We start from the raw sequence: 25,147 nt of genomic DNA, 5'->3' as shown, positions 1-25,147 counted from the left end.
ATTTCAGATAAGGGATACTCAAGAAAAGAAAAGGAGAGGGGAGGGGAGGGGAGAGGGGAGGGGAGGGGAGAGGAGAAGAAAAAAAAGACCTCCTTCTCTCTGCTTTCCTTAGCAGCTTGTACCTGCCTCTGCCACAAACATTGTATTATCTGAAATTGTTGATGTCTTAATGTACAAACAGTTGCTTTTCAAGAGTAGTGACTTGTCATAGTTATCTTTTTAAATCAATTACAGTTCCTAGAACAGAGTAAGAATTCAGTAAATGTTTGGAGAAAGAATCTGGTGTCTTTAATTCTGTCCTTGGGCAGTCCTAAGCCAAGCTTCTAAAAAGGCAACACTGAGCTATGAACCTTGCTCATTTATCTTAGTCCCTCAGGAGAAGCCTTCTGCTCTTGGTGCCTGACAAATCCAAAGTCTGGTTTCTCTGGCAATCAAATTTACCTTCAGTCTTCAGCTTCTATTGTCTGGTAAGCTCTTCCCAACTTAACCCTTGCTTGTCCCTTCCCCACCACTGTGACTATATTCTGCCTTGCATTTGCTGATCATGACCCCCCAGTGCCCCTGCATTCCATTAGCCTGCCCTGATGGGCCATTTCTCTGCCTCTCCATCTGGCCTGAATCATCAGCCAGCTTGCAATCAATCAGCACCCCCAACCGTCTCACCAGTACAACTCCAGGGCAGGCCAAATAGAAAATTCAGCAAACTGTTTAAGGGTTGAAAACCTGCACCTTAGGATTTGATGCTCTCACAGCTCTTCAGTTTTGGCTTCCTTAAATTGTGTTACCACTGATTGGAAAGGGGGTAAAAAAAAATCAATTAATTACGTATTTTTAAAAATGCCTGCGTGAGGCCAGGTGCGCTGGCTCATGCCTGTAATCTCAGCACTTTCGGAGGCCAAAGTGGGAGGACTATTTGAAGCCAGGACTTCAAGACTAGACTGGGCAACATAGGGAGACCCTGTCTCTACACGGTATTTTTAAAAATTATCCTGGTGTAGTGGTGTTCACCTGTAGTCCCAGCTACCCAGGAAGCTGAGGTGAGAGAAATGCTTGAACCTGGGAAGACGAGGCTGCAGTGAGCTATGGTTGGCGCCACTGTATTCAAGCCTGGATAACAAAGCGAGACTCTAGACACTCTGCCTCTCAAAATAAAATAAAATAAATAGCCTGTGAGTAATAAATACTACAAATCACAGACCGGTGCATCAACGTGCTTACAAAAACCTTTGGTCTTTTCTTTGGCCCAGGACTCCAAATTCCTTTGACCGAACAGGTTCCTACTACCAAATGGAAGAAATTTAAATTGAGACAGAGTCTCGCTCTATCCCCCAGCTCAATCCCCCAGCTCAGTCCCCCACTGGAGTGCAGTGGCGTGATCTCGGCTTCAGCTGACTGCAACCTCCGCCTCCCGAGTTCGAAAAATTCTCATGCCTCAGCCTCCCAAGTGGCTGAGATTACAGGCACCTGCCACCAAACACCGCTAATTTTTATATTTTTTAGTAGAGATGGGGTTTTGCCATGATGGCCAGGCTGGTCTCCAACTCCTGACCTCAGTTGATCCACCCACCTTGGCCTCCCAAAGTGCTGGGATTACAGGCGTGAACCACAGCTCCTGGCCAAAGTTTAAATTTTCTTCCAAGTATCTAAGGAAACCTTGCTCAGTTAGAGTCCTCCCCCTATCAAAAAAAAGCCTGAAGTCCCCAGGAACATCAACATATCTAGTTACAAGTTATAATTTACCTTGGTCTACACCTTATTTAGATGTTTTCAGTGCTTGTTAACTTCTATAAAAATTCAGCAACAACTACTTTTAGAATGGACAAGCTCAAACAGATAAGGATCTGTGTGCATGGATTAACTGAGAACACGCCTTAAAAGTTGCCAAATAGCTTCTCTAGTCAAAAACATTTGGAGGCTGAGGCCTTAAGGTTTGCTTAAATGCATGTTACTAACAACAGCCAATGTTCATAGCGTTTTTACCACGTGCAGACCACTGCACTGATTAGTTTAACACAGATTATCCCATTTATTCCTGTCAACATGCCTGCGAGAAAACCAATACAGAGAAAGGTTAATTAACTTGTCCAAAGACACCCAGCTATTAAGCCATCAAGTGGGATTTCAACTACTTGAAGTCTCTGAACGCAGAAGCATTTTGCCTCGTGGGTTTCTAACAGGTTTACTAGATACTGTGCCTGGAATTGGTGGGGTTTTGGTCTCACTGACTTCAAGAACGAAGCCGCAGACACTCGCGGTGTGTTACAGTTCTTAAAGGCAGCGTGTCCAGAGTTTGTTCCTTCTGAGGTTCGGATGTGTTGGGAGTTTCTTCCTTCTGGTGGGTTCGTGGTCTCACTGGCTGCTGGTGTGAAGCTGCAGACTTTGGCGGTGAGTGTTACAGCTCTTAAGGCAGCTCGGCTGGATTTGTTTACTCCTCCCTGTGGGTGCGTGGTCTCCACGGCCTCAGGAGAGAAACTGCACACCTTCGCGGTGAGTGTTACAGCTCACAAAAGCAATGTGGACCCAAAGAGTCAGCAGCAGCAAGATTTATTGCAAACTGCGAGAAAACAAAACCACCACATGGTGCAACAGTATCCCAGCGGGTTACCGCTGGTGGCTGAGGCAGCCTGCTTTTATTCTCTTATCTGGCCCCATCCACATCCTGCTGATTGGTCCATTTTACAGAGAGCTGATTGGCCTATTTTTCAGAGCTGATTGGTCCATTTTGACAGGGTGCTGATTGGTGTGTTTACAATCCCTGAGCTACACACAGAAGTTCTCCAAGTCCCCACTAGATTAGCTAGATACAGAGTGCTAATTGGTGTATTTACAAACCCTGAGCTAGATACAGAGTGTTGATTGGTGCATTTACAAACCATGAGTTAGATACAGAGTGCTGATTGGTGTATTCACAATCCCTTAGCTAGACATAAAGATTTTCCAAGTCCCCATCAGATTAGCTAGATACAGAGTGCCCATTGGTGCATCCACAAACCCTGAGCTAGACACAGGGTGCTGATTGGTGTGTTCACAATCCCTTAGCTAGACAAAGATTCTCCAAGTCCCCTCTAGACTCAGGAGCCCACCTGGCTTCCCCCAGTGGAGCGGCACTGGGGCCACAGGTGGAGCTGCCTGCCAGTCCCACGCTGTGAGCCCGCACTCCTCAGCCCTTGGGCGGTAGATGGGACTGGGCGCTGTGGAGCAGGGGGCGGCGCTCGTCAGGGAGGCTTGGGCCGCGCAGGAGCCCACGGGTGGGTGGTGGGGAGACTCAGGCATGGCTGGCTGCGGGTCCGAGTCCCGCCCCGCTGGGAGGCAGCTGAGGCCTGGCGAGAATTCAAACGCAGCGCCGGTGGGCCGGCATTGCTGGGAGACTGGGCACACCCTCCGCAGCTGCTGGCCCGGGTGCTAAGCCCCTCACTACCCGGGTCCGGCGGAGCCGGCCGGCCGCTCTGAGTGCCGGCCTGCCAAGCCCATGCCCACCCGGAACTCTAGCTGGCTCGCAAGCGCCCGCACAGCCCTGGTTCCCGCCCGTGCCTCTCCCTCCACACCTCCCCGCAGGCTGAGGGAGCCGGCTCCGGCCTCCGCTATCCCAGGAAGGGGCTCCCACAGTGCAGCGGCGGGCTGAAGGGCTCCTCAAGCGCGGTCAGAGTGAGCGCTGAGTCCGAGGAGGCGCCAAGAGTGAGCAAGGGCTGCGAGGGCTGCCAGCAGGCTATCACCTCTCAATACTCCCTTTTTGTTATTTAGCTGCTAGCACAAAGATTTTACTGGGTTATTGCAGCTTTTTGCCGCCAGGACCTAGATAAAAACAGTGGCTCCTTGACCAACCTATTAGGTAAACTTAAAAGAGAGCCATTTGGCAGTGAGTCAATAATCATCTAGGAAGTACTCAGTAAATTTGTGCTGAATGAATGAATCTGTTCATTCATTTTAATAACCATTAAAGAATTTTTTAAAGTCAAAGAGAGGTTGTCTGAAACCCTTCCCTCATTAAGTGCTCCCATTAAACCTTGTACATTCCATTTTGGTGATTCAGGAAGGAGAAATTGCAGAAAAGTTGAGGGAGGTGGGGAGTAAGAAGGGTTATTTTGTAAGAAAAAAAAAAGGCAAGGTGCTAGACCCAAAAAGATCCGGATAGTCACTTCCAAGATAATTATTTAACGAAAGGTCAGAAATTCAATGTGAGGGTATACACTAAAATTGAAGAGACTCTCAGAGTGATTTTTCAAAAATTTTTGTCAGAACTCCATCGTCACTCCAAAATGCTGAGATCTTCGAGAAAGTGATGTTGAAATTCGTCTGGGTCGCCGGGATGCTTCCCAGGAGAGTGCCCAGAGTTTCACTAACGAAAGATGGGTATTTAGCATAGCCATGGTCTGAGCGGGCAAAATGCACAGTCCCAGTGACTGAGAGGAGGCCAGCGGAGCGCGCGGGAACGAGGGTGGGGCCGCTCCAGGCTGGGCGCAGCTCGGGAGCCCCCTGCAGTGGACCCAAGCCGCCGCCAGATGGTTCCCGAGGATTAGGATCACGGGCACTTCCGGTCCCCTCGGTCAGCCCCTGGGCTAGCCTCTGGGCCGGCGCCTAGGCCGGCCAAAGCGGACGCCGGGTTGCGGTGACTCCCAGCGGCGAGGTCAAGAGTCATTGGCCTGGGGCTGCAAGCGCCTCGCGCCTGGGCTCCCCCGCGCGCCCTGCGCTCTGAGGGCGATGATCCGGGACGGGGAGGCGCGCGCCGCGGGCGGCCATAGGCCACGGCGCGGGGCGGGAGGGGGCGCGGCGAGGCCCGCGGCGGGGCAAAACCGGCCTGGGCCCTGGCGGCCGCCGGAGCGCGTGTGGCGTGGACTTTGCCGGGCTCGCCACACAGCCCCAGACCCGTTTAGGACCGGGAGACCGAACGCAGCGTCCAGCCGGGGAGTTTCGGCGGCGTTCTCCGGGCACCGCGCGCGGGAAGCCAGACGCAGCGGGGGGACACAGCTCGCGGTGGCGTTGCCAGAGTGAGGAGTTAGCAGGCAGGACTTGACGAGGCTCTTTGGTTTTTCTAGTCCTCAACCACTGAAGAAGAAGCTTGATGCTTGGCTGTCAGAAGACATGAATTACGCACGGTTCATCACGGCAGCGAGCGCAGCCAGAAACCCTTCTCCCATCCGGACCATGAGTGAGAAACGGGGTGACCATCTCTCCTTTGGGGTGGGGCATTCCTCGCACAGCCTCTAAGGAGGGTTCCCTAGCAAGCCACCGCTTGGTTGCCTCCATGCGTACCCCTGTGCACGCTCGCGGTGAGCCAGGCTCTGCGTGCAGAAATGAAATAGACACAGCCTTTGTTCTCAAAGAACTCGGGCTGAAACGGAAGGCGGGTATTTCTGCTGGAGCAGAGTAGGAGCAACAGTAGAGAGGCGCAGACTGCTGTGGGGCACGGCCTTGGAAGGGAGGGGGCGTGCTATCAAGAAAGGCTCTTCCTGGGAAGCTGAGAAGGGGCATGCACAGCGTGCAGATGGGTGTGCAGTGGAGAGGGCCAGGTAAATGGGAGAGGGGTGGGCCATGAAGCTCACAGACAGGTCGGGGCTAAGTGGAGGAGGGCTTCTGCTATTGTGGCCCTTTGCTGTCTTTCTGATCCCTCTGCCTTCTCTTTGGTCATCTTCATTCTTTAGTCCCTCCGCAAGTGAGGTGCCCAGAAAAAGTTATTCTGTATGTTTATTTTAGACTAGCTTTTGTCTTAGTCCATTCAGGCTGCTATAACAAAATACCACAAACTGGGTAATTTATGAACAATAGAATTATTTCTCACAGTTCTGGAAGCTAGGAAGTCTAAGATCAAAGTGCCAGCAGCTTCTGTGTCTGGTGAGAGCCCTTCCTTATAGACAGAGCCATCTTGCTGCATCCTCACGTGGTAGAAGGGAGAACCTATGTCCTCACGTGGCAGAAGGGCCAAGGGCATTCCCTCAGCCCTCTTTTATAAGTGCACCAATCCCATTCAGGAGGGTGGATCCCTCTTGACCTAATCACCTCTAGAGACCCCACCTCTTAAAACTATCACATTAGTATTAACTTCGAAGTATGAATTTGGGGGAGCACCAACATTTAGACCATAGCACACTCTATCACTAGAAATCGTTAAACTTTATAGTTTTATTGACTATAATGCATGCTTAACTCTCCGCTTATAACAGTCTTCAATGAAATTGTTTCTTCTCTTCCATGTGTATTGTAGCTGACATATTGAGCAGAGGACCAAAATCGATGATCTCCTTGGCTGGTGGCTTACCAAATCCAAACATGTTTCCTTTTAAGACTGCTGTAATCACTGTAGAAAATGGAAAGACCATCCAATTTGGAGAAGAGATGATGAAGAGAGCACTTCAGTATTCTCCGAGTGCTGGGTAAGTATCAATACTTAACATAATTTTATTGGCTTATTTTCATGAGAAATATTCTAAGGCCCATTGATAAAGAATATTAAAGAAATATTCTAAGGTCCATTCATAAATATTCTAAAGCTATTGACCCATTTGGTCATTCAGTGACCAAATACTCAGTCATTGAATACTAACCAAATGAGTATTCAATGGTTAGGAAGGTCTGGGGAAAGGTTTTCAAAGGATAATTAAGAGCAGAAAGGATATTGAATGTTTAACACTCCTCAGTGATTGCTTCTCAATCGCAAATGACTGAGAAGGCTTCTAGAAGGAAATACCATTAGAGCTGAGTCCAAAAAAATAAGAAGATGTCCAGGTGAAAAAAACATATCAGGAGAAATGAAGAAACGGAAGATCCAGGAAGCTTCAACTTTAAAAAGTTGAAGCTTCCTGGATCTTCCGTTTCTTCATTCTATAGTCTAAACAAGCAGTCATGCAAATACATTGAATATAGTCATTCATTTCTATAGTCTAAACAAGCAGCCATTCAAATACATTGCCCTCATAGGTTCAAATGTCTTTAATTTCTTAAAGGCAAGCTGAAACATATACCTTGACTTTCTTAGCTGGTCTTCTTCAAGTGATAAAGGATAATTTATAGAGAATCTATAAATTATACTTTATTAAAACCTGCTTTGTTCTGTGATTGAAAAGTGTATTGAAATGTTATTCATGTATATATGTGTTAGTTATGTAATATGTTAAATATACATAGGCTTATTCAAACATTCCATGATACAAACAACTTATTGAGTCTGAACTTCTAGGTAGCCATAGAACTCTTCCTAGAGAGAACAAAGAATCGATTATGCAATGCATGCGCTAAAGACTTCAGGTTTGGAATAAGAAAGATGTAGATTCAAATCTCAGCTCATTTATTACATAATTGACTTTCTGAGAATTTCTGGCTGAATGACTTACGGGAATTTCCTAATCTCTAAGTCTACTGCCTATCTTTTAAATAGGAATATTCATACTGGCAAAAAGCATTTGAGGGTTTTTTAATTGAGTGTACAAAGTGCTTGATAAAGCTGTCATTTATTATTTCCTGTCTACTACTGTTACTATGATTTTTACTACTATGAATTTAAATATACATTTTTTGCTTTAGAATTCCAGAGCTTTTGTCCTGGCTAAAACAGTTACAAATAAAATTGCATAATCCTCCTACCATCCATTACCCACCCAGTCAAGGACAAATGGACCTATGTGTCACATCCGGCAGCCAACAAGGTCTTTGTAAGGTAAGACTGAAAGGAAAACTCAGCCAAAATATAGAATTGGAAGCATTCATTTCTATAGTCCTCTCGCACTTAACCACAGAGAATTATATTTTATGGATTACTGGTAGTCTTTCTTGTCTTCACCTAGAATTATAAACAGGGAACTAAAAGACAAGTCATGGGATGGGGGTGGGAGCAGTTGTGGCCGGGGATGGGCAAGGGTGGGTAGGGGGTGTTGACTGTAAGCAAAAGCCAGGTGGAAATATTGTAGGTTGATCTATCAATATTTCCCCCTAGTTTTCCTCATTGTGAACACAAGGACTTTGAAAAATTATCTGCTCTTAACATCATTCACTAGCCTAATCTTTCTTAAATATTAAATACAGAGCATGTGGTCAATTACCCAGACCTATTAACCATTAAAGCAGGATGCCCACTAAGGGAGTACTCAACTCCTACCAAAAGCTTAGTGAACACTGCTTAATTTCATCATCTGGCTCAAAAATTCAAGTTACATTTGATTTCCGCCTATAGTTAGGAAATTTCAATACAATTTTAAAATTTTTTAGAGGGCATGCTTTCATATTCCTGAGATACACATATTTATATTCTTTTACATATCTGTCTGTAGAATCTCTGCTTGCCACTGCTTGTATCTTGTCCCCCTCTTGGGTGTATTTCTCTACATCTATTTATATGTCTGTATTTCTGACTTCTTACATGGATTGGTTCTCTCTCCCTCTCCCCCTGGCATTAGTTATTCCATCTTCTTCCCTTCTGGGTTCCAGGAACTCCACAGATGTAAACACCACTGGTTAGTTGCCACAATAAAGAGACCACATCTGTGGTCCTCAGTTTGATCTGTTATTTTCTTTTCTTTCTTTTTTTTTTTTTTGAGGCAGGGTCTCACCCTGTCACCCAGACTGGAGTGCGGTGGCGCAATCACGGCTCCCTGCAGTCTCGACCTCCCTGGGCTCCAACAATTCTTCCACCTTAGCCTCCCAGGTAGCTGGGACTGCGGGTGCACACCAATATGCGTAGCTAATTTTTATATTCCTTTGCCATGTTGGACAGGCTGGTCTTGAGCTCGTGGGCTCAAGCAATCTGTCCACCTTGGCCTCCCAAAGTGCTGGTATATTTTCTCCTTTGTTTTCCATGAATAATAAGATTCTCTATATTCATTCTCAGATCTAAATTAATCTATGACTCCCATTTATCTTTATCTTAAACCAGAGTAGTTTTCTTTTTCATGGAAATATGAAAACTGTAATCTGGTTTGCTTTAATGAATTTTAATTAAATTATTGTTACAGAATAATGGGTTACAGTAGTAAAAATATTTTTTAAAGTTTTTAAAAATTAAAAAAACTTACCCTTTTTGTATTTAATTAGGAAAAGTAAAAGAATTAGCTAGTGTTTGAGTCTTTGCTTGAAGAGAAACATTTGTGATTGTATAGAATGATATAAGAGTATTTTTTAATGAAATAAATTCTTTCCTCAAGAAAGGATACTATGGACTTTTTCTTCCAGAAAGTTGCTCAAGACAGTTTCTTCTTTATCCATCACAACACCAGTTACACAAAAAAGGAAGATAGCATAGATGGCTAAATACGTCAATAACTTACTACTTACAGACATGCTTATTATAGGGGCACTAATATGTATCTGGTTTAATATTTCTTCCACTTTGTTCTCCAGGAGTCATGTTATTTTAGACTCCTGTGTTTCTCTCTCATCTTTTAAACAGTGCTCCCAGATGATAAACAGCCTTCCCTTCTAATTTAGGATATTTGAAATTTGTATGTCCCCTAACTGATATGAAAAATATATTTACAGTTGACCCTTGAACAACGCAGGGCTTTAAGGGCAATGACTCCATGCAGTTGAAAATCTGCATATAACTTTTGACTCCTCCAAAACATAACTACTAATAGGCTACTCTTGACCAGAAGCCTTACTGATAATATAGTCAATTAACACATATTTTATATTTTATATGTATTGTACACTATATTTTTACAATAAAGTAAACTAGAGAAAATAAAATGGTATTAGAAAGTCATGAGCAAGAGAAAATATATTTACCATTAAGTGGAAGTGGATCATCATATAGGTCTTCATCCTCATCTTCATGTTGCTTAGGCTGAGGAGAAGGAGGAAGAGGAGGGGTTGGTCTTGCTGTCTCAGGGGAGGCAGAGGCAGAAGAAACTGTGCATATAAGTGAACCTGTGCAGTTCAAATCTATGTTGTTCAAGGATCAACGCTAATTAGGTTTTCATTTGATCTGTTGATATGTACATGCTGCCACCCAAGTGATTCCTTTGGTCCTAGGATGTCTTGTAAAGCTTAAGTCAATTAGAAACTTTTTGGAGGAGGATACTGTTTGTCATAAGATGCCAAAAGCTCATAAGGAAAAGGTAAATTCAACATCACAGGCCAGTTGGGGAACAAAAGTCAAATCTTCTATCTCAATTGATAATGGCCCTACTGTTTGTGGTGAGATGTGGGTTGTTAAAATGATAGGAAAAAGGACTCAAACTGGGGATTGTGAAACATCACAAGTTAAGAAGCAATTATTCTGTGACTTATGTATGATTTAGTCATAATAGACCCCTTTGATTCAGGCTGGAAAAATCTATTGCCTGGCTCTAGTGATTGTAGTAGAAATCATATTATCCACATAATTTACAAAGATTGTCAAACCTTTTATTACTTGACCTAGAAATATTCTTTAACTCCGTTGATCTCCCCATCCATTTTATTTTAAAAAATTAATTTTTAATTTTTTCTGTTGCCATAAAATACACATATAAGATTTGCTATCCTTGCCATTTTTAAGTATACAGTTAAGTGGTAATAAGTACATTTATATTCTTTATTTTTCCTTCACCCTATCTCCCTCCTGTCCTTTCCAGCCTCTGGTAACCACCAATCCACTCTCTATCCTTATGAGATCCACTTTTTTAGCTCCCACAGATGAGGGAGAACATGCAATATTTGTGTTTCTGTACTTGGCTTATTTCACTTAACATAATGACCTCCAGTTCTATCCATGTTGCTGCAAATGACAGGATTTTATTCCTTTTTTATGGTTGAATAATATTCCATTGTGTGTATACCACATTTTCCTTATCCATTCATCAGCTGATGGACACTTAGGTTGGTTCCATATTTTGGCTATTGTGAATAAGTGCCATAATAAACATGGAGGTGCAGATACTGCTTTGATATATTGATGTTTTTGTTTTGGATATATACTCAGCAGTGGAATTGCAGGATTATATGGTAGTTCTATTTTCAGTTTTTTGAGGAACCTCTGTACTGTTCTCCATAGTGGCTGTACCAATTTACATTTCCATTAAAGTGTATAAGGGTTCCCCTTTCTCTACCCTCATCAGCATCTGTTATCACTTGTCGTTTTGAAACTAGCCATTTTGAATATGGTTAGGTAATATCTCATTGTGGTTTTGAGGTTTTTCTGATTGCATTGGTAATATTGAACTTTTTTAATGTCTTTTGGCCATTTTTATGTCTTCTTTTAGAAATGTCTGTTAAGATCTTTTGCCCATTTTTTAATGGGATTATTTGGGGGTTTTGCTATTGACTTGTTAATCCCTTGTCAGATGGGTAGTTCGCAAATATTTTCTCCTCTCCTGTAGGTTGTTCTAGTTCCTTGAAGTGCATTATTAGGTTGTTAATTTGAAGTCTTTCTACTTTCTTGAAACAGGCGTTTATTGCTATAAACTTTCCTCTTAGTACTGTTTTTGCTGTCTTCCACAAATTTTAGTATATTGCATTTCCATTTTCATTTATCTCAGTAAAACTTTTAATTTCCTTCTGAATTTTTCATTGACCCATTCAGGAGCACGTTGTTTAATTTTCGTGTGTTTGCATATTTTATAAAGTTCCTCTTGTTATTGATTTCTAGTTTTATTATTGTGGTCAGAAAAGATATTTGATAAGATTTGGGTTTTTTTATTTGTTCAGACTTGTTTTATAGCCTAAGGTATGGTCTGTTCTGCAGACTCTTCATTGTGCTGATGAAAAGAAAGTATATGCTGCAGCAGTTGGTTGAATATTTTTGTAACTGTCTACTAGGTCTATTAGATCTAGTATGTAGTTTTATCTCACTGTTTCTTCATGTTGATTTTCTGTCTGGATAATCTGTTCATTACTAAGTGAAATGTTAAAAAGTCTCCTACTATTATTGTATTACATTCTATCTCTCCCTTTAAATTTACTAATATTTGTATACTTGGGAGGTTGTATTATCTTGCTGAATTGACCCCTTTATCATTATATAGTGACCTTCTTTGTTTCTTTTTACAATCTTAGGTTTGTAGTCTATTTTTTCTAAGTGTAGCTACACCTACTCTTTTTAGGTTTCCAATTCCATGGAATATGTTTTTCCACCTCCTCATTTTCAGACTGTGTGTCTTTATAGGTGAGGTGGGTTTCTTGTAGGCTGCATATGATTGGGTCTTGTTTCTTTATCCACTCAGCCACTCCATGCCTTTTAATGGGAGAATGGAGACCATTTCCATTCAGTGTTATTATTGATAAGTTAGAACTTACTACTGGCATTTTGTTGCTTGTGTTCTGGTTGTTTTGAGACTCCTCTCTTCTTTTCTTCCTTTCTTACTGTCTTCCTTTGTGGTTAAGTGATTTTCTCTGGTAGTATTTTATAATTTGTTGCTCTTTGTTTTTAGTGAATCAATAATAAGTTTTTGTACTGTGGTTACCATGAGGCTTACAAAAAAAAATCTTATAACAAGTTATTTTAAAGAGGTAACAACTTATCTTGGATCAACTTATCTTGGAGAAGCAAACAAATGCAAAAAACACAAAAAAATCCTCTATTCTTTAACTCCATTCCCCCCACATTTTGGCTTGAGATGTCTCAATTTACATATTACCTATCTTAACATGTTGCTGTAGCTATTATTGTTTTTGATCAATTTGTCGTTTAGGCTTCATATGAGAATTATGAGTGGATTGCACACCATAATTACAATCATAGAGTATTCTGGGTTTGTCCACGTACTTAATTTTACCACTATGTTTTTTACCTTGAAAAGTTTTCTTTTGCACATTAGTATTTTTTTCTTTCAGGTTGGAGAACTCCCTTTAGCATTTCTCGTAAGATGGATCTGGTGGTGGTAAATTCTCTCGGCTTTAGTTTGTCTGGGAAAGACTTTATCTCTCCATCATATTTGAAGGATAATTTTGCTGGATACAATATTCTTGGATGATCGCTTCTCGGCCTTTTGGCTAAGATCAAGTGTACAATATTTTTGGATGGGCCGGGAATGGTAGCTCACGCCTGTAATCCCAGCACTTTGGGAGGCTGAGATGGGAAGATTGCTTGAGGCCAGGAGTTCGAGCCCAGCCTGGTTAACATAGCGAGGCCCCATCTCAGTCAATCAATCAATAAAAATATATGTATATTTTTAGATAGCAGCTTTTTTCTTTGGGCACTTTGAAAATGTCATTTCTCTTTTTCCTGGCCTGTACAGTTCCATTGAGATGTCTGTTGCCAGACAAATTAGAGCTCATGTATGTATTATTTTCTTCTTTTGTCTTGTTGCTTCTCATATCTTCTCTTTGTCCTTAGCCTTTGAGAGTTTAATTCTTATATGCCTTGAGGTAGTTTTATTTGGATTGAATCTGTTTGATGTTCTCAGACCTTCTTCTGTGGCCTGGATATTTATCTCTCTCACGTTTAGAAACTTGTCTGTTATTATTTCTTTAAATAAGCTTTGTACTCCTTGCTTTTGCTCACCTTCCTCTTGCAGACCACTGATTCTTAGATTTAGTCTTTTGGGGTAATTTTCTGTATTTTGTAGGCACTCTTTGTTATTTTTTCTTTTTTCCCCGACTGTATTTTCACGTAGCCAATCTTCAAGCTTACCTATTTTTCCTTCTGCTGGGTCCATTTTGATGATGAGAGCCTCTAATGAGTTCCTCAGTTCAACAATTCTGAGTTCAGTATTTCTCAGTTCCAAAATTTCTGGGGTTTTTTGTTATTTTTATTATTTCAATCTCTTTGTTAAATGTCTCTGATAAATTTCTGAATTGCTGTTCTGAGTTACCTTGAAGATCACTGAGTTTTCTTAAAACTGCTATTTTGAATTTTTGGTCAAAAAGCTGACAAATTGCCATCTTGTTAGGATCAGTCACTGGATTTTTGCTTTGTCATTTTGGGGAGGTCATGGTTTCCTGTTGGCTATTGTTTCTTGTATGTATACATCAGTTTTTTGCATTAAAGGATTAGTTATTTATTCTAGTTTTGTTTGTTTGTTTGATTTGTCTGGCTTGCTTTGCTTTTTATTGGATATATTTGCTTAGTAAATCTCTATTGTTGGGTCACTGCTTCCTTGTTGGCATCTTCCAAGATGGCACCTTAAGTCCAGGTTTAGTAAATAATTCGAGAACAGCCTGTCCCAAATCAGGGAGGTCCCAAAGGATTTATTCCATTGGCATGAGATGGCTAGCAAAAGAATTATACCCAGGAACCTCTGGAACATTCCTCCTGCAGTGTGGTGCTGCTGAACAGTCACTCTGTTTTGGCATGCCTTTCGCTGAGTTACAGTGCAGAGTTTCCAGGGCTTGGGATGGTAGTCCTGCCTCCCCATTTTGTCTCTGCCTGTCCTCAGGGATGTTTTTCCCTCCAGGCAGTCATGATGCTTCCAAAGGGTTAAAGGCAAGGACAGGTCTCCAGCCAGGGAACCAAAGATGGTGGGGAAAACTCTTGGCCACCTCAATCTCACTTTTTCCAGTGTAGAAGCCGTGAATTAGGGGGAGTTTTTCCACGTGCTTGGTGCCAGGCAGAATTGGGAGGAGGGGTATCATAGATGCTGAAGTATGCCTTTCTTACCATCTGTTCAGAGTTTTTTCACTTCTCTGTAGTCCTAGGAACTGACTCATCCTCATATTTGAGTTCTGGGTTGTTTCTGGTGTAAATTTTAGCACTGTATATTTGTTAGTGGTTTTGTGGGAGGGAATGAAGTCAACTTGCTTCTACACCACCATTTTGGAACTGGAAGTCTCCCCCACCCTTTTGAAAACACTGTCCTCCTCTAGCTCTCTCAGTAGCATGTTGTGTGGTTCTCCTCCAGCCCACTTTCCCTCCCTTCCTTGCAGTGTCCTCCTCTACCCAGCCATTATTTATTGGAGTTCCCTGTAGCTCAGTCCTTGAACATCTCTCCTTAGTCTATGTACTTTTCCTGGGTATCTCCATTTACATTCACATGATCAACCATATGCCAGTAACTTCCAGGCTCCTTCCAAATCCATTTGTCCATCTATCCATCTGACATCATCACAGGGTGTTTCAAAGGCATCTCACACTAAAACAAATCATCCTCTCACTCAGATATGGATGGCTTTTTGGTTATGTGTTTCAGTGAATGGCACCACCCCCACCATCTATCTAGTTCCATAACCAAATATCTAGGCATCATTCTTGACACCTCCTCTTCCTCATTTCCCTATTGTCCATAATCATGTTCCATTACTTTTCATTTCCTAATACCTCTCAGTTCTTCTCCACAATTCCTCTGTCACCACTCTACTTTAAGATGACCCTTACCTGTTCCAGGCCTGTGGCAGTAACTTCCCAAACAATCCTAAAAACTTTCCAAACTTTCCACATGTATTCTCACCCTTCTTTCATTCTTTCATACTGCAGCCAGATTGATCTTTTCAAGATGAGTATCTAATCATGTGACTCCTCCTCCCCACTCTCTTCTAAAATCCTTACTTGCCTCCCTTGGCTCAAATGCCTACATGGTTGGTCTCTGCCCACTTCTGTCTGATGTCACACCACTCTTTTCTCTACATTCTGCCTCAAGACACATAATTATTTTGGTTTTTCAAATCTAACTGTTGTTACCCCATACACCAACTCATCGCTTCCTCCAGGATGCCTTCCCTGAATTCCCTGAATGCCTAGGTCTTCCTACAATGAGCTCTTATGTCATTGTGCATCTGTACTTAATATCACTCACCACCGTTTTTAATTGCACATTTATTGGGTAGTTATTTAATTGGTGTCTAGCTTTCCCAGTGGACCAGTAGCTCCATGAGAGTAAGAACCATGTCATTTTGCTATTTTATCTCTGACACTTTACACAGGCCTGGCGTATAGTAAACATTTAATAGATTTTCAAAGAAGCAATAAGAGGAATAAATGAATGTTAGCAGCCAAACCTCTGTTCACCTTTCTCTGGAACAGGAGTTGGCAAACTATGGTTTGAGAGCCAAATCCAGCCCTTCATCAAATTTTGTAAATAAAGTTTTATTGGAACTCAGTCACACCCATTCATTTATATATTGTCTATGGCTGCTTTTTCATTATAGAGGCAGAGTAGTTGCAGGGTAGTTGCAACAGAGATACTATGACCCGCAAAGTGTTTACTGTTTGGCCCTTTATAAACAATTTGCTAATTCTTACTCTAGAACCATGTGAGCTCAAACTAAAAAATGGGCTTCTGAGCATGGAAACAGTACTAACCTATGCTGACTAACAAGCTAACCTATGCTTCTTTTGTTAGGTGTTTGAAATGATCATTAACCCTGGAGATAATGTCCTCCTAGATGAACCTGCTTATGCAGGAACTCTTCAAAGTGTGAGTATACATTTTTACTAAAGGCAACTCTCTTGTAGTAAATAAGAAGAAAACTTATAATAAAGGTTTTATAATAACTTTATTATAATAAAGTTAATATCTTATTAACTTTAAAATAATCTGTCCACAGAAAAATGAAATAGCATCTTTTACCCATAAGCAGGATAATCTTAAAGGATATATACAACATATGTGAAATGTATTCTCTTCTTTATACATTTCTTTTTTGAAATCCAAGTGTATAGGCATTAAAATTAGATTATGCAAAATCATGTCCAATTCTCTTAATATTTTACTTGAAATGTAACTTAAATTACAAAAATTTATTTTTTATTACTATCTTATTACCATATGCATAAGTACAACTATGTTATATGTCAGTTTAGTATACTTATATGGTATAATGACGACTTTCCATTCCAAGGTTAGATCCGTGGAACTGTGATTTACAGAATGAGGAAGCTGATGATCTGACTCTGCTCTGCACTGGTCAGAGCACATTGCTGAGAATTAGGTTTGTTTGGGGCAGTCTACTTTAAGACAGAAATGTCCACAACTGGAGCATACTCAGAGAAAGATAGTCAGAGTAAATAGGGAATTGGAAGCCATATCATATGATGAATGGTTGTAGGAACTGGAGCTATTTTCCCCAGAAAGAAAAGACTCAACAGAGGCATGAAAACTGTCCTCAAATACATAGAAGTTAGCCATGTGACAAAAGAATTAGATTTATTTGTACATGACCTTAGGTTAATAGAACTGGAACCACAGGGAAACAATTTCAGCTCTGTATAAGAACTTGCTAACCATTGGCCTTACCGGACTTCATAATGGGTTACAACATTGCCCATCACTGTAGGTGCTCAGTCACTCTTGACTGCCACCTAACACAAATATGGCTAAAGTAATTCTAGCTTAGAGTAGGGGAATTGAATGCGATGACTTTTATGCTCTATTGATTCCAACTTCATGGATCCTTTTATTTTTTTCAAATTTTATATTATTTTTATGAAAATCAACATATAAAGCAATATATAAAACAATTCCATTTGTAATAGCATTCAAAAGAATAAAATACCTAGGAATAAATCTAACAAAGGAGGTGGAAGACTTGTACATTAAAAACTGAAAAATTTTGCTGAAAGAAATTAAGCAAAACTCAAATAAATGGAAAGACTTCCACAGTTCATAGATTGGAAGACTTAATATTGTTAAGATATTAATACTACCCTAAGCAATTTACAGATTCAATACAACCCCTATCGATATGCCAACAGCCTTTTTTGTAGAAATGGAAAAGCCAGTCCTCAAATTGATGTGAGTTTAAAGGACCTAAATAGCCAAAATAATCTTGAAAAAGAACAAATTTGGAAGACCCCCACTTCCCAATTTCAAAACTGCAAAGCTGCAGTAATCAAACAATGTGGTACTGGCATAAAGACAATCATATAGTCCAATAGAATAGAACTGAGCATCCAGAAATAAACCCACAAATCCAGTTGATTTCAGTAAGGGTGCCAAGATCATTCAGTGGGGGAAAGGATAGTCTCTTCAACTGTGGTGCTGGGACAACTGGATTTCCACATGCATATAAAAGAACTTGGACCCTTACTTCACACCATATGAAAATTTAACTCAAAATGGATCAAAGACCTAAATATAAGGGCTAAAACTACAAACACTTAGGACATAAGGGCAAATTTTTATGACCTTAGATTTGGTGCATTTTTTAGATATGACCAAAAATATGAGCAACAACAACCACAAAAATAGATAAATTGAACTTGAAGATTTAAAAGTAGTTGTGTATCAAAGGACATTATGAAAACAGTGAAAAAAAGTCTATACAGTGGGAGAAAATATTTATCATAATATATCTGATAAACCTTTAATAACCAGAACATATAAAGAACTCCTACAACTCAACAACAGAAAGATAGACAACCCAATTTAAAAATGGACAAAGGACTTAAATAGACATTAGTCTGAAGAACATGTGCAAAAGGCCAATAAGCACATAAAAGATGCTCAACATCATTAGTGATTAGAGAAATGCAAAGCAACATAAATCAACGTATGAAAGCCGCAAGTTCCATGATCGTGTAGTGGTTAGTACTCTACAATGTGTGACAGCTGTACCTGCAGTCTGATTATTTGGCAAGACTCAGGCTTGGGGAAAAAGATTTTTTTAAATAGAGAAAAGCAAATCAAAACTACTGTGAGATACTACCTCACACATACCAGGATGGCTATTATTAAAAAAAAATAGTGAATTGTGAAGAAACTGGGTTCATTCATTGCTGGTGGAAGGAAATGTAAAATGGTATGGCCACTGTGGGAAAGTTTGTCAGTTCCTCAGAAAATTAAAATAGAATTACCATGTGACCCACAATTCCACTCATGGGTATATACCCAGAAAGAATTGAAAACTGGGACTCAAACAGATACTTGTATACAAATGTTCATTGCAATATTATTTACAATAGCCAAAAGGTAGAAGCAACTCAAGTGTCCATCAGTGGATGAATGGATAAATAAAATGTGGTATATACATACAATGGAATATTATTCAGCCATAAGAAGGAACACAGATCTGATACATATTACAGTATGGATGAACCTTGAAAGCATTTTAACTTTAAGAAGCCAGACACAAAAGGACAAATATTGTATTATTCCAATTATATGAAACATCTAGAATAGACAAATTAATAGAGAAAGAAAGTAGGTGAGTGGTTACCAGAGGCTGGGGAGTGTAGAGAATGGAGAGTTATTGATAGGTACAGAGTCTCTATTTGGGGTGAGGAAAAAGTTTTGGAAATAGACAGAGGTGATGGATGGATGCACACATTGTGAATGTAATTAATGCCACTGAATTGTACTCCTGAAAATAGTTAAAATGGACTAGACGAGGTGGCTCACGCCTGTAATCCCAGCACTTTGGGAAGCTGAGGCTGAAGGATTACTTGAGGTCAGGAGTTCGAGACCATACTGGGCAACATAGCAAAGCACGTGTCTACAACTTTTTGTTTGTTTGTTTAATTAGCCAGGCAGAAGGCCGAGGTGTAAGGATTGCTTGAGCCCAGGAGCGTGGTGTTACAGGGAGCCATAATTGCACCACTGCACTTCAGCCCAGGCAACAAAGTGAGACCTTGTTGCTTAAAAAAATAAACAAACGAAAAAGGCTTAAAATGGCAACAATTTTACCACAATAAAACTAAAATAAAATAATTACTTTTTCTTAATGATTGGATACTCATAATTTATTTTCCTAAATGCCTAAGATTTAAGATTACATAATGTCTATGAATGTAAAACCAGTGTCTACATATGAAGCGTGCATATACACATGCACAAATGTTTTCACATACCCAAACAGAAAAACAGAAACTATGCCAAGCTTTGAGGAAATATGCTAATAAGCAGTATGTGTTTAGTTTATGGCCCAGTATTGATTTGCTTTATTCATGGTAGATGTGCTTTATAAGGTTAAGGCCTTTTAAATTTGTCATAAGGAGGATCTGAATTGTTCTTTTTTTATGCGTAATTCTACATTTGACTGCTAAAAGAGTGTTTGGTTTTCATTTGCAATTTTTTTAGAACCTCATTCAATTATTATTTCTTAAGTTCCTTTTTTTTTCTTTAATGCTCAACCATGAATGAGATTCCACAAATTTGTATAAAGCTAAGTCTATAAGCAATACCAGTACATGCCAGTTCAGCCTTAGCAATTGGTAAAATATGGAAATTCTACTGTACTGCCTGGTGATCTGCTCATCCCATTCAGTGTCCCGCCACTACCCTGGCTTCCTTGACCCCTCTCCTAGGACCACCCTGAACCTCCCATGATCCAGAGTTAATGTCGGCATAACAGGGGGCCTACAGGTCCCCATTCCAGGCTGTGCTGTATCTGATATACCCATGCTATGCCACTTGTTAAATATTTTTAATATCACCTCTGCTTGTGACTATTTTATATATGAACACAACAGTAAATTAATCATGTGATTTATTTACTCTATCAAAAAACATTCTTTTGTCAAACCCCTACTTCATAAACCAGTAATAATTATAATTATGAAGATAATTCATGGGTACTCATCAGGGACATAAAGATGGCAACAAAAGATACTGAGGCTGACTGCTGGGGGGAGTCAGGAAGGGGGCAAGGGCTTGAAAAACTACCTATTGGGTACTATGCTCAGTACCTGGGTGACAGGAGCAATTGTACCCCAAACCTCAGCATCATGCAGTATACCCATGTAACAAACCTGCACACGTACCCCTTGAATCTAAAATGAAAGTTGAAAAAGTAATAATAATAAAGGAAAAATCAGAAAAAAAGATAATTCCGTCAGAAGAAGCTAGGTTATGCTGCAACCAATGACCCCAGTACAGTTTTATTTCCCTTACATTCCATATCCACTACAAGACTGCTGGAGCTCAGTTCCATGCCATCTTTCTTCTAAGCCCCAGATTGACAGAAGCAATCTCTATCTGAAACATGGTCAATCTTAGAGCAGAGGGAAAAGAGACATAGACAACCACAAGCTGGATTTTAAAGCTTCTGCCTGGAAGGAACATGCGTCACTTCTGCCCCGAATTTGTTGCCCACTGCAAGACACATGGCCATACCTGACGTAAATGGGGCAAGAAAGAATTATATAATTCTCTGGGAAGGGACAGGAGGTATTTTTGAACAATAATGGAATCTGCCCCAGGGGTGTGGCAGCTCACGGCTGTAATCCTAGCACTTTGGGAGGCCGAGGTGGGCGGATCACGAGGTCAGGAGATCCAGACCATCCTGGCTAACATGGTGAAACCCCGTCTCTACTAAAAATACAAAAAATTACCTGGGTGTGGTGGCGTGCACCTGTAGTCCCAGCTACTCGGGAGGCTGAGGCAGGAGAATCACTTGAACCAGGGAGGTTGCAGTGAGCCAAGATCGCGCCATTGCACTCCAGCCTGGGTGACAGAGTGAGACTCCATCTCAAAAAAAAAAATAAATGTATAACCTCAATCCTCAGGAACTCAGAGCTGGGTGCGGGTTTATATATTTTTAAGGGTATGAATGAGCAAGTTCTTAGTTAGAAAGAAAAAAAAAACCAATAGCACTTACATTTGTAATCATGACTGACTCAGGCTTTCTTTTGTGCTCAACAGCTGCACCCACTGGGCTGCAACATTATTAATGTTGCCAGTGATGAAAGCGGGATTGTTCCAGATTCCCTAAGAGACATACTTTCCAGATGGAAACCAGAAGATTCAAAGAATCCCCAGAAAAACACCCCCAAATTTCTTTATACTGTTCCAAATGGCAACAACCCTACTGGAAACTCATTAACAAGTGAACGCAAAAAGGAAATCTATGAGGTATTGTAGAAGAATGGGTTAAAGTAGTTGTGTTCCTGTTTCTTTGTGACTTTTTAGAAGAGCACTATGCAAGCTCCCTTTCTTCTTAGCCTTTTGCTTTCAAGGAATATAATTTTGAATAAAAGGAAATCATATATGCTCAGGGTCCTAATAAATTTAGACACAATAAATTTCTGCATCTTTCATTAGTTATGAGATTTTTCTTTCCCCATAATTGATGTTTTAATATAAAAGAAATAGCATCCGTAGCCTGATGTTAAATTTTGAGATTATTTAATATTTTACCCCAAGTTTGAGTTCCATTATTTTCCGTGTTGTTAACTTGTCTGTTCTGCTTCCTACTTCTTGTCATCTTAGGTTACCAAGAATTCTTTAAAAATAAGAGGCATGCTCCCCTTTCATAAAATCTCTTTGAGATACCGATGATGCCTAGCTTTTCACTATAAACATTTTTTTAAGTATCAAACATATATTAAGCTCCCCAGAAATCTTTGAAAAATAAGAGAAATGTGCCTTTTGGAAAGTCTCTTTTATGTACCTGACTGTGTCTCCAACCTTTCACTACAAATAGCTTTTTAAAATAAATACCAAACCCATGTTAAACTCTATAGAATTTAGTCACATCCAGTGGAATCATAGGAAAGATTTCAGCCAGTTCCTTTTACTTAGAAAATTTTTAGGTTCAAAATATTGCCTCAGGTTGGGTGCAGTGGCTCACGCCTGTAATCCCAGCACTTTGAAAGGCTGAGGTGGGAGGATGCTTGAGCCCAGGAGTTCAAGACCAGCCTGTGCAACATAGCAAGACCCCAACTCTAAATATATATATATATACACACACACACACACACATATATATACGTGTATCTATATAAACACACGTATACACACACACACATACACACACACAGTCATGTTCTTAATGTTTGTACTTTCCAGGCTCTGTCCTGAGTTCTCTTCTCTGTTTACATACTCCCCAGACAGGCTTGTCCAGTTTTGTAGCTGTCTATTCCATTACGTACACGATGACCGGCACATTGCCTGGCCCCTACCTCTTCCCTGAGGCCCATGCTTCTGTATCCAACTTTCTGCTGATACCTCCACAGAGATGTCTAAAAATCATTTCACACTTAACATGCCCAAAATAGAACTCCTGATTTTCCACAGCCCCACCCCAAACCTCTGATCTACAGCCTCTCACATTCTCCATCTCCATAAAGAGTGCAACTATGAATGGTTACCCTTTATTCCTGTCGTTCCCTCCTTTGCCCCCCATCCCCCACATCTTGCTTCTCCTGTGGACTCTACCACTGAGCTTATCCAAGTCCATCCATTTTTCTCTGTTGTCATCACTGTCCCCATCTTCTGAGCCCCTGCCTGCCCTCACTGGACTCCTCCAATGCCTTCTTCACTACACCAGCTGCATTTCGCCCTGCCCTCTAACCAGTCACACTCTTCACACAGCAGCCAGCCACATCTGTCCCTGCAGAAATGTCAGTATAAAGCCCAGCTCCGGGTTCTCCTGTTTACAGCCCTCCGGTGGTTTCTCCTTGCAGTTAAAATAAAGCCCAAATTCTTTTATCTGCCTTGCAGAGCTAGGTAACATGGTTGGTCTGTTCTCAAGCCTTCTCTCTTATCATTCTTCTTGCTGCACTTGGGGCAGCCGCACTGTCCTTTTTAGCCCTTAAACATGTCAAGCATTTTGCTTATCCTGGGGCCTTTGCCCGCATTCATCCCTCAGTCTAGATTCTTCTTCTCTGATATTTGCACAACTGACTCCTTCCTGTCATTTTAAGCTCTGATATTACCTGGTCTGGAAGGCCTTCTCAGTGATTGAACCTGAAATAGCTACCCTGTCACTCTCTCCCTCACCTGTTGTAATGCTCTGCCCAGCACTTAAAAGCCACCCATCTAGCTGGGTGCAGTGGCTCACGCCTGTAATCCCAGCACTTTGGGAGGCTGAGGTGGGTGGATCACTTGAGGTCAGGAGTTTGAGACCAGCCTGGCCAACGTGGTGAAACCCCATCTCTACCAAAAATACAAAAATTAGCTAGGTGTGGTGGTGCATGCCTGTAATCCCAGCTACTCGGGAGGCTGAGGCAGGAGAATCACTTGAGCCCAGGAGGCAGAGGTTGCAGTGAGCCAAGATCGCGCCACTGCACTCCAGCCTGGGCGACAGAGCGAGACTCCGTCTCAAAAAAACAAAATAAATAAAACCACTTATCTAATGTTTATTCTGCTCATGATCCACAGGCTTATGTATATTCTGTCTTTCCCCTGGAATCTAACTTCCATGAGAATAAGAGCCTTTAATGCCTTGTTCCTCTTTTTATCCTCATTGTCTAAGACAATAGACACAGTAGTTCCTTGAATGAGTACAAAGAATTATAATTCCAAATGAATTTAATTTTAGATAACTTTTAAGAAATAAATAGATTACTTTAAGAAATAAACAATTACTTCAACCTTTTTTAGCTTGCAAGAAAATATGATTTCCTCATAATAGAAGATGATCCTTACTATTTTCTCCAGTTTAACAAGGTAAGTGATTATGTGAACTTACTTCACTATTAGAAGATAAGTTGTTTTAAGTTACTGCACTCTGTTGGGTATTGGGCTGACTGCTGAGTCAGAACTAATCCACTTTTACATGGAAAATAAATCAATTATGATTAATTTGCTACTACTTTACTTTTCAGTCTTCCAGTTTTATTATGGAATTAGTACCTTTCTTTTTTGGTGTTACTGCTCTTTCCAGAAATTACTTACCTTCAAAATAGTAGCTGGCTTTCTATACCAGGCACTGGGACAAACAGAGTACATCAGGGCTGATGGACGTCTTAAACTCCACATCCAAGTTAACAGCTCCTCAAACATCACCCAGGGATGTGAACTGAGTTTCATCTTTGGCAGTTGACTTCTGTGTCTTGGTGGTGGCCGATTAGAATGATGTATGAGAAGGATTAGGAAGCCGTGCTCAAGCTGAAGGAGAAAGAGGCTGTGCTCTGTTAGCAGCGTCCCCGATGGACACAAGAGGAGGCATCACAGGCAGCGCATCACACATTTGCCACCCTGTCATTTATGTCCTGGATCTTACTGCAGAGTAATGGGCATTTAGATTGATTCTCACACTATCATGTATGTGAGCTACGTTTCATGATGACTTTTTTCTGATAGATGATAATAATGTTAAGACCAAAGCCTGATTCTTCAAAAGCCAACACTTTCTTTGCTCTTAGGGCTGCGAAGAACATGTACTTGGATTCAGCTTGCCCCTTAAATATACTGGGAAGAGATAAGAACTCTTGATTTCTCTACAGGGTTTCCTAAAACATCACTTTTGCCTCCTGCCTCCCACCATCAGCATGCCAGCAAATTTCATTTCTCGTTTGTAGCTACTTTTAAAGTAAATGTCGAAGTCAGTCTTTCATGTTGACTAATTTCTCATCTTCATTCTCATCATTTTTCTTTCTGTCAGTCCTAAGGATCAGCGTTCTCTCTCTGAACACCCTTCAGTGCTG

At 40.9% G+C, this 25,147-nt stretch overlaps 1 protein-coding gene across 2 annotated transcripts in view; it reads left to right on the top strand.

The window, feature by feature from the left end:
* The first annotated feature begins 4,527 nt into the window (after nucleotides 1-4,527).
* The window catches only part of AADAT (aminoadipate aminotransferase), a 29,994-nt gene continuing 9,374 nt past the window's right edge, over nucleotides 4,528-25,147 (top strand). The window contains exons 1-7 of one of the 2 annotated variants that reach the window (XM_001155018.8): nucleotides 4,528-4,624; nucleotides 5,034-5,146; nucleotides 6,200-6,368; nucleotides 7,516-7,648; nucleotides 16,182-16,256; nucleotides 21,420-21,629; nucleotides 24,102-24,167. In XM_001155018.8, the coding sequence (XP_001155018.2) occupies nucleotides 5,080-5,146; nucleotides 6,200-6,368; nucleotides 7,516-7,648; nucleotides 16,182-16,256; nucleotides 21,420-21,629; nucleotides 24,102-24,167 (720 nt within the window). In that variant the 5' untranslated portion in view covers nucleotides 4,528-4,624; nucleotides 5,034-5,079. Of the gene's footprint in view, nucleotides 4,625-5,033; nucleotides 5,147-5,387; nucleotides 5,508-6,199; nucleotides 6,369-7,515; nucleotides 7,649-16,181; nucleotides 16,257-21,419; nucleotides 21,630-24,101; nucleotides 24,168-25,147 lie in introns of those variants that run through there. The other variant, XM_009448574.5, reaches the window with a different exon arrangement.

Source organism: Pan troglodytes, chromosome 3 (genome assembly GCF_028858775.2).
Source record: "Pan troglodytes isolate AG18354 chromosome 3, NHGRI_mPanTro3-v2.0_pri, whole genome shotgun sequence".
In the NCBI taxonomy this organism is placed as follows: domain Eukaryota; kingdom Metazoa; phylum Chordata; class Mammalia; order Primates; family Hominidae; genus Pan; species Pan troglodytes.
Note: the sequence above shows the minus strand (reverse complement) of the source record. Positions and strands in the feature narration are given on the sequence as shown.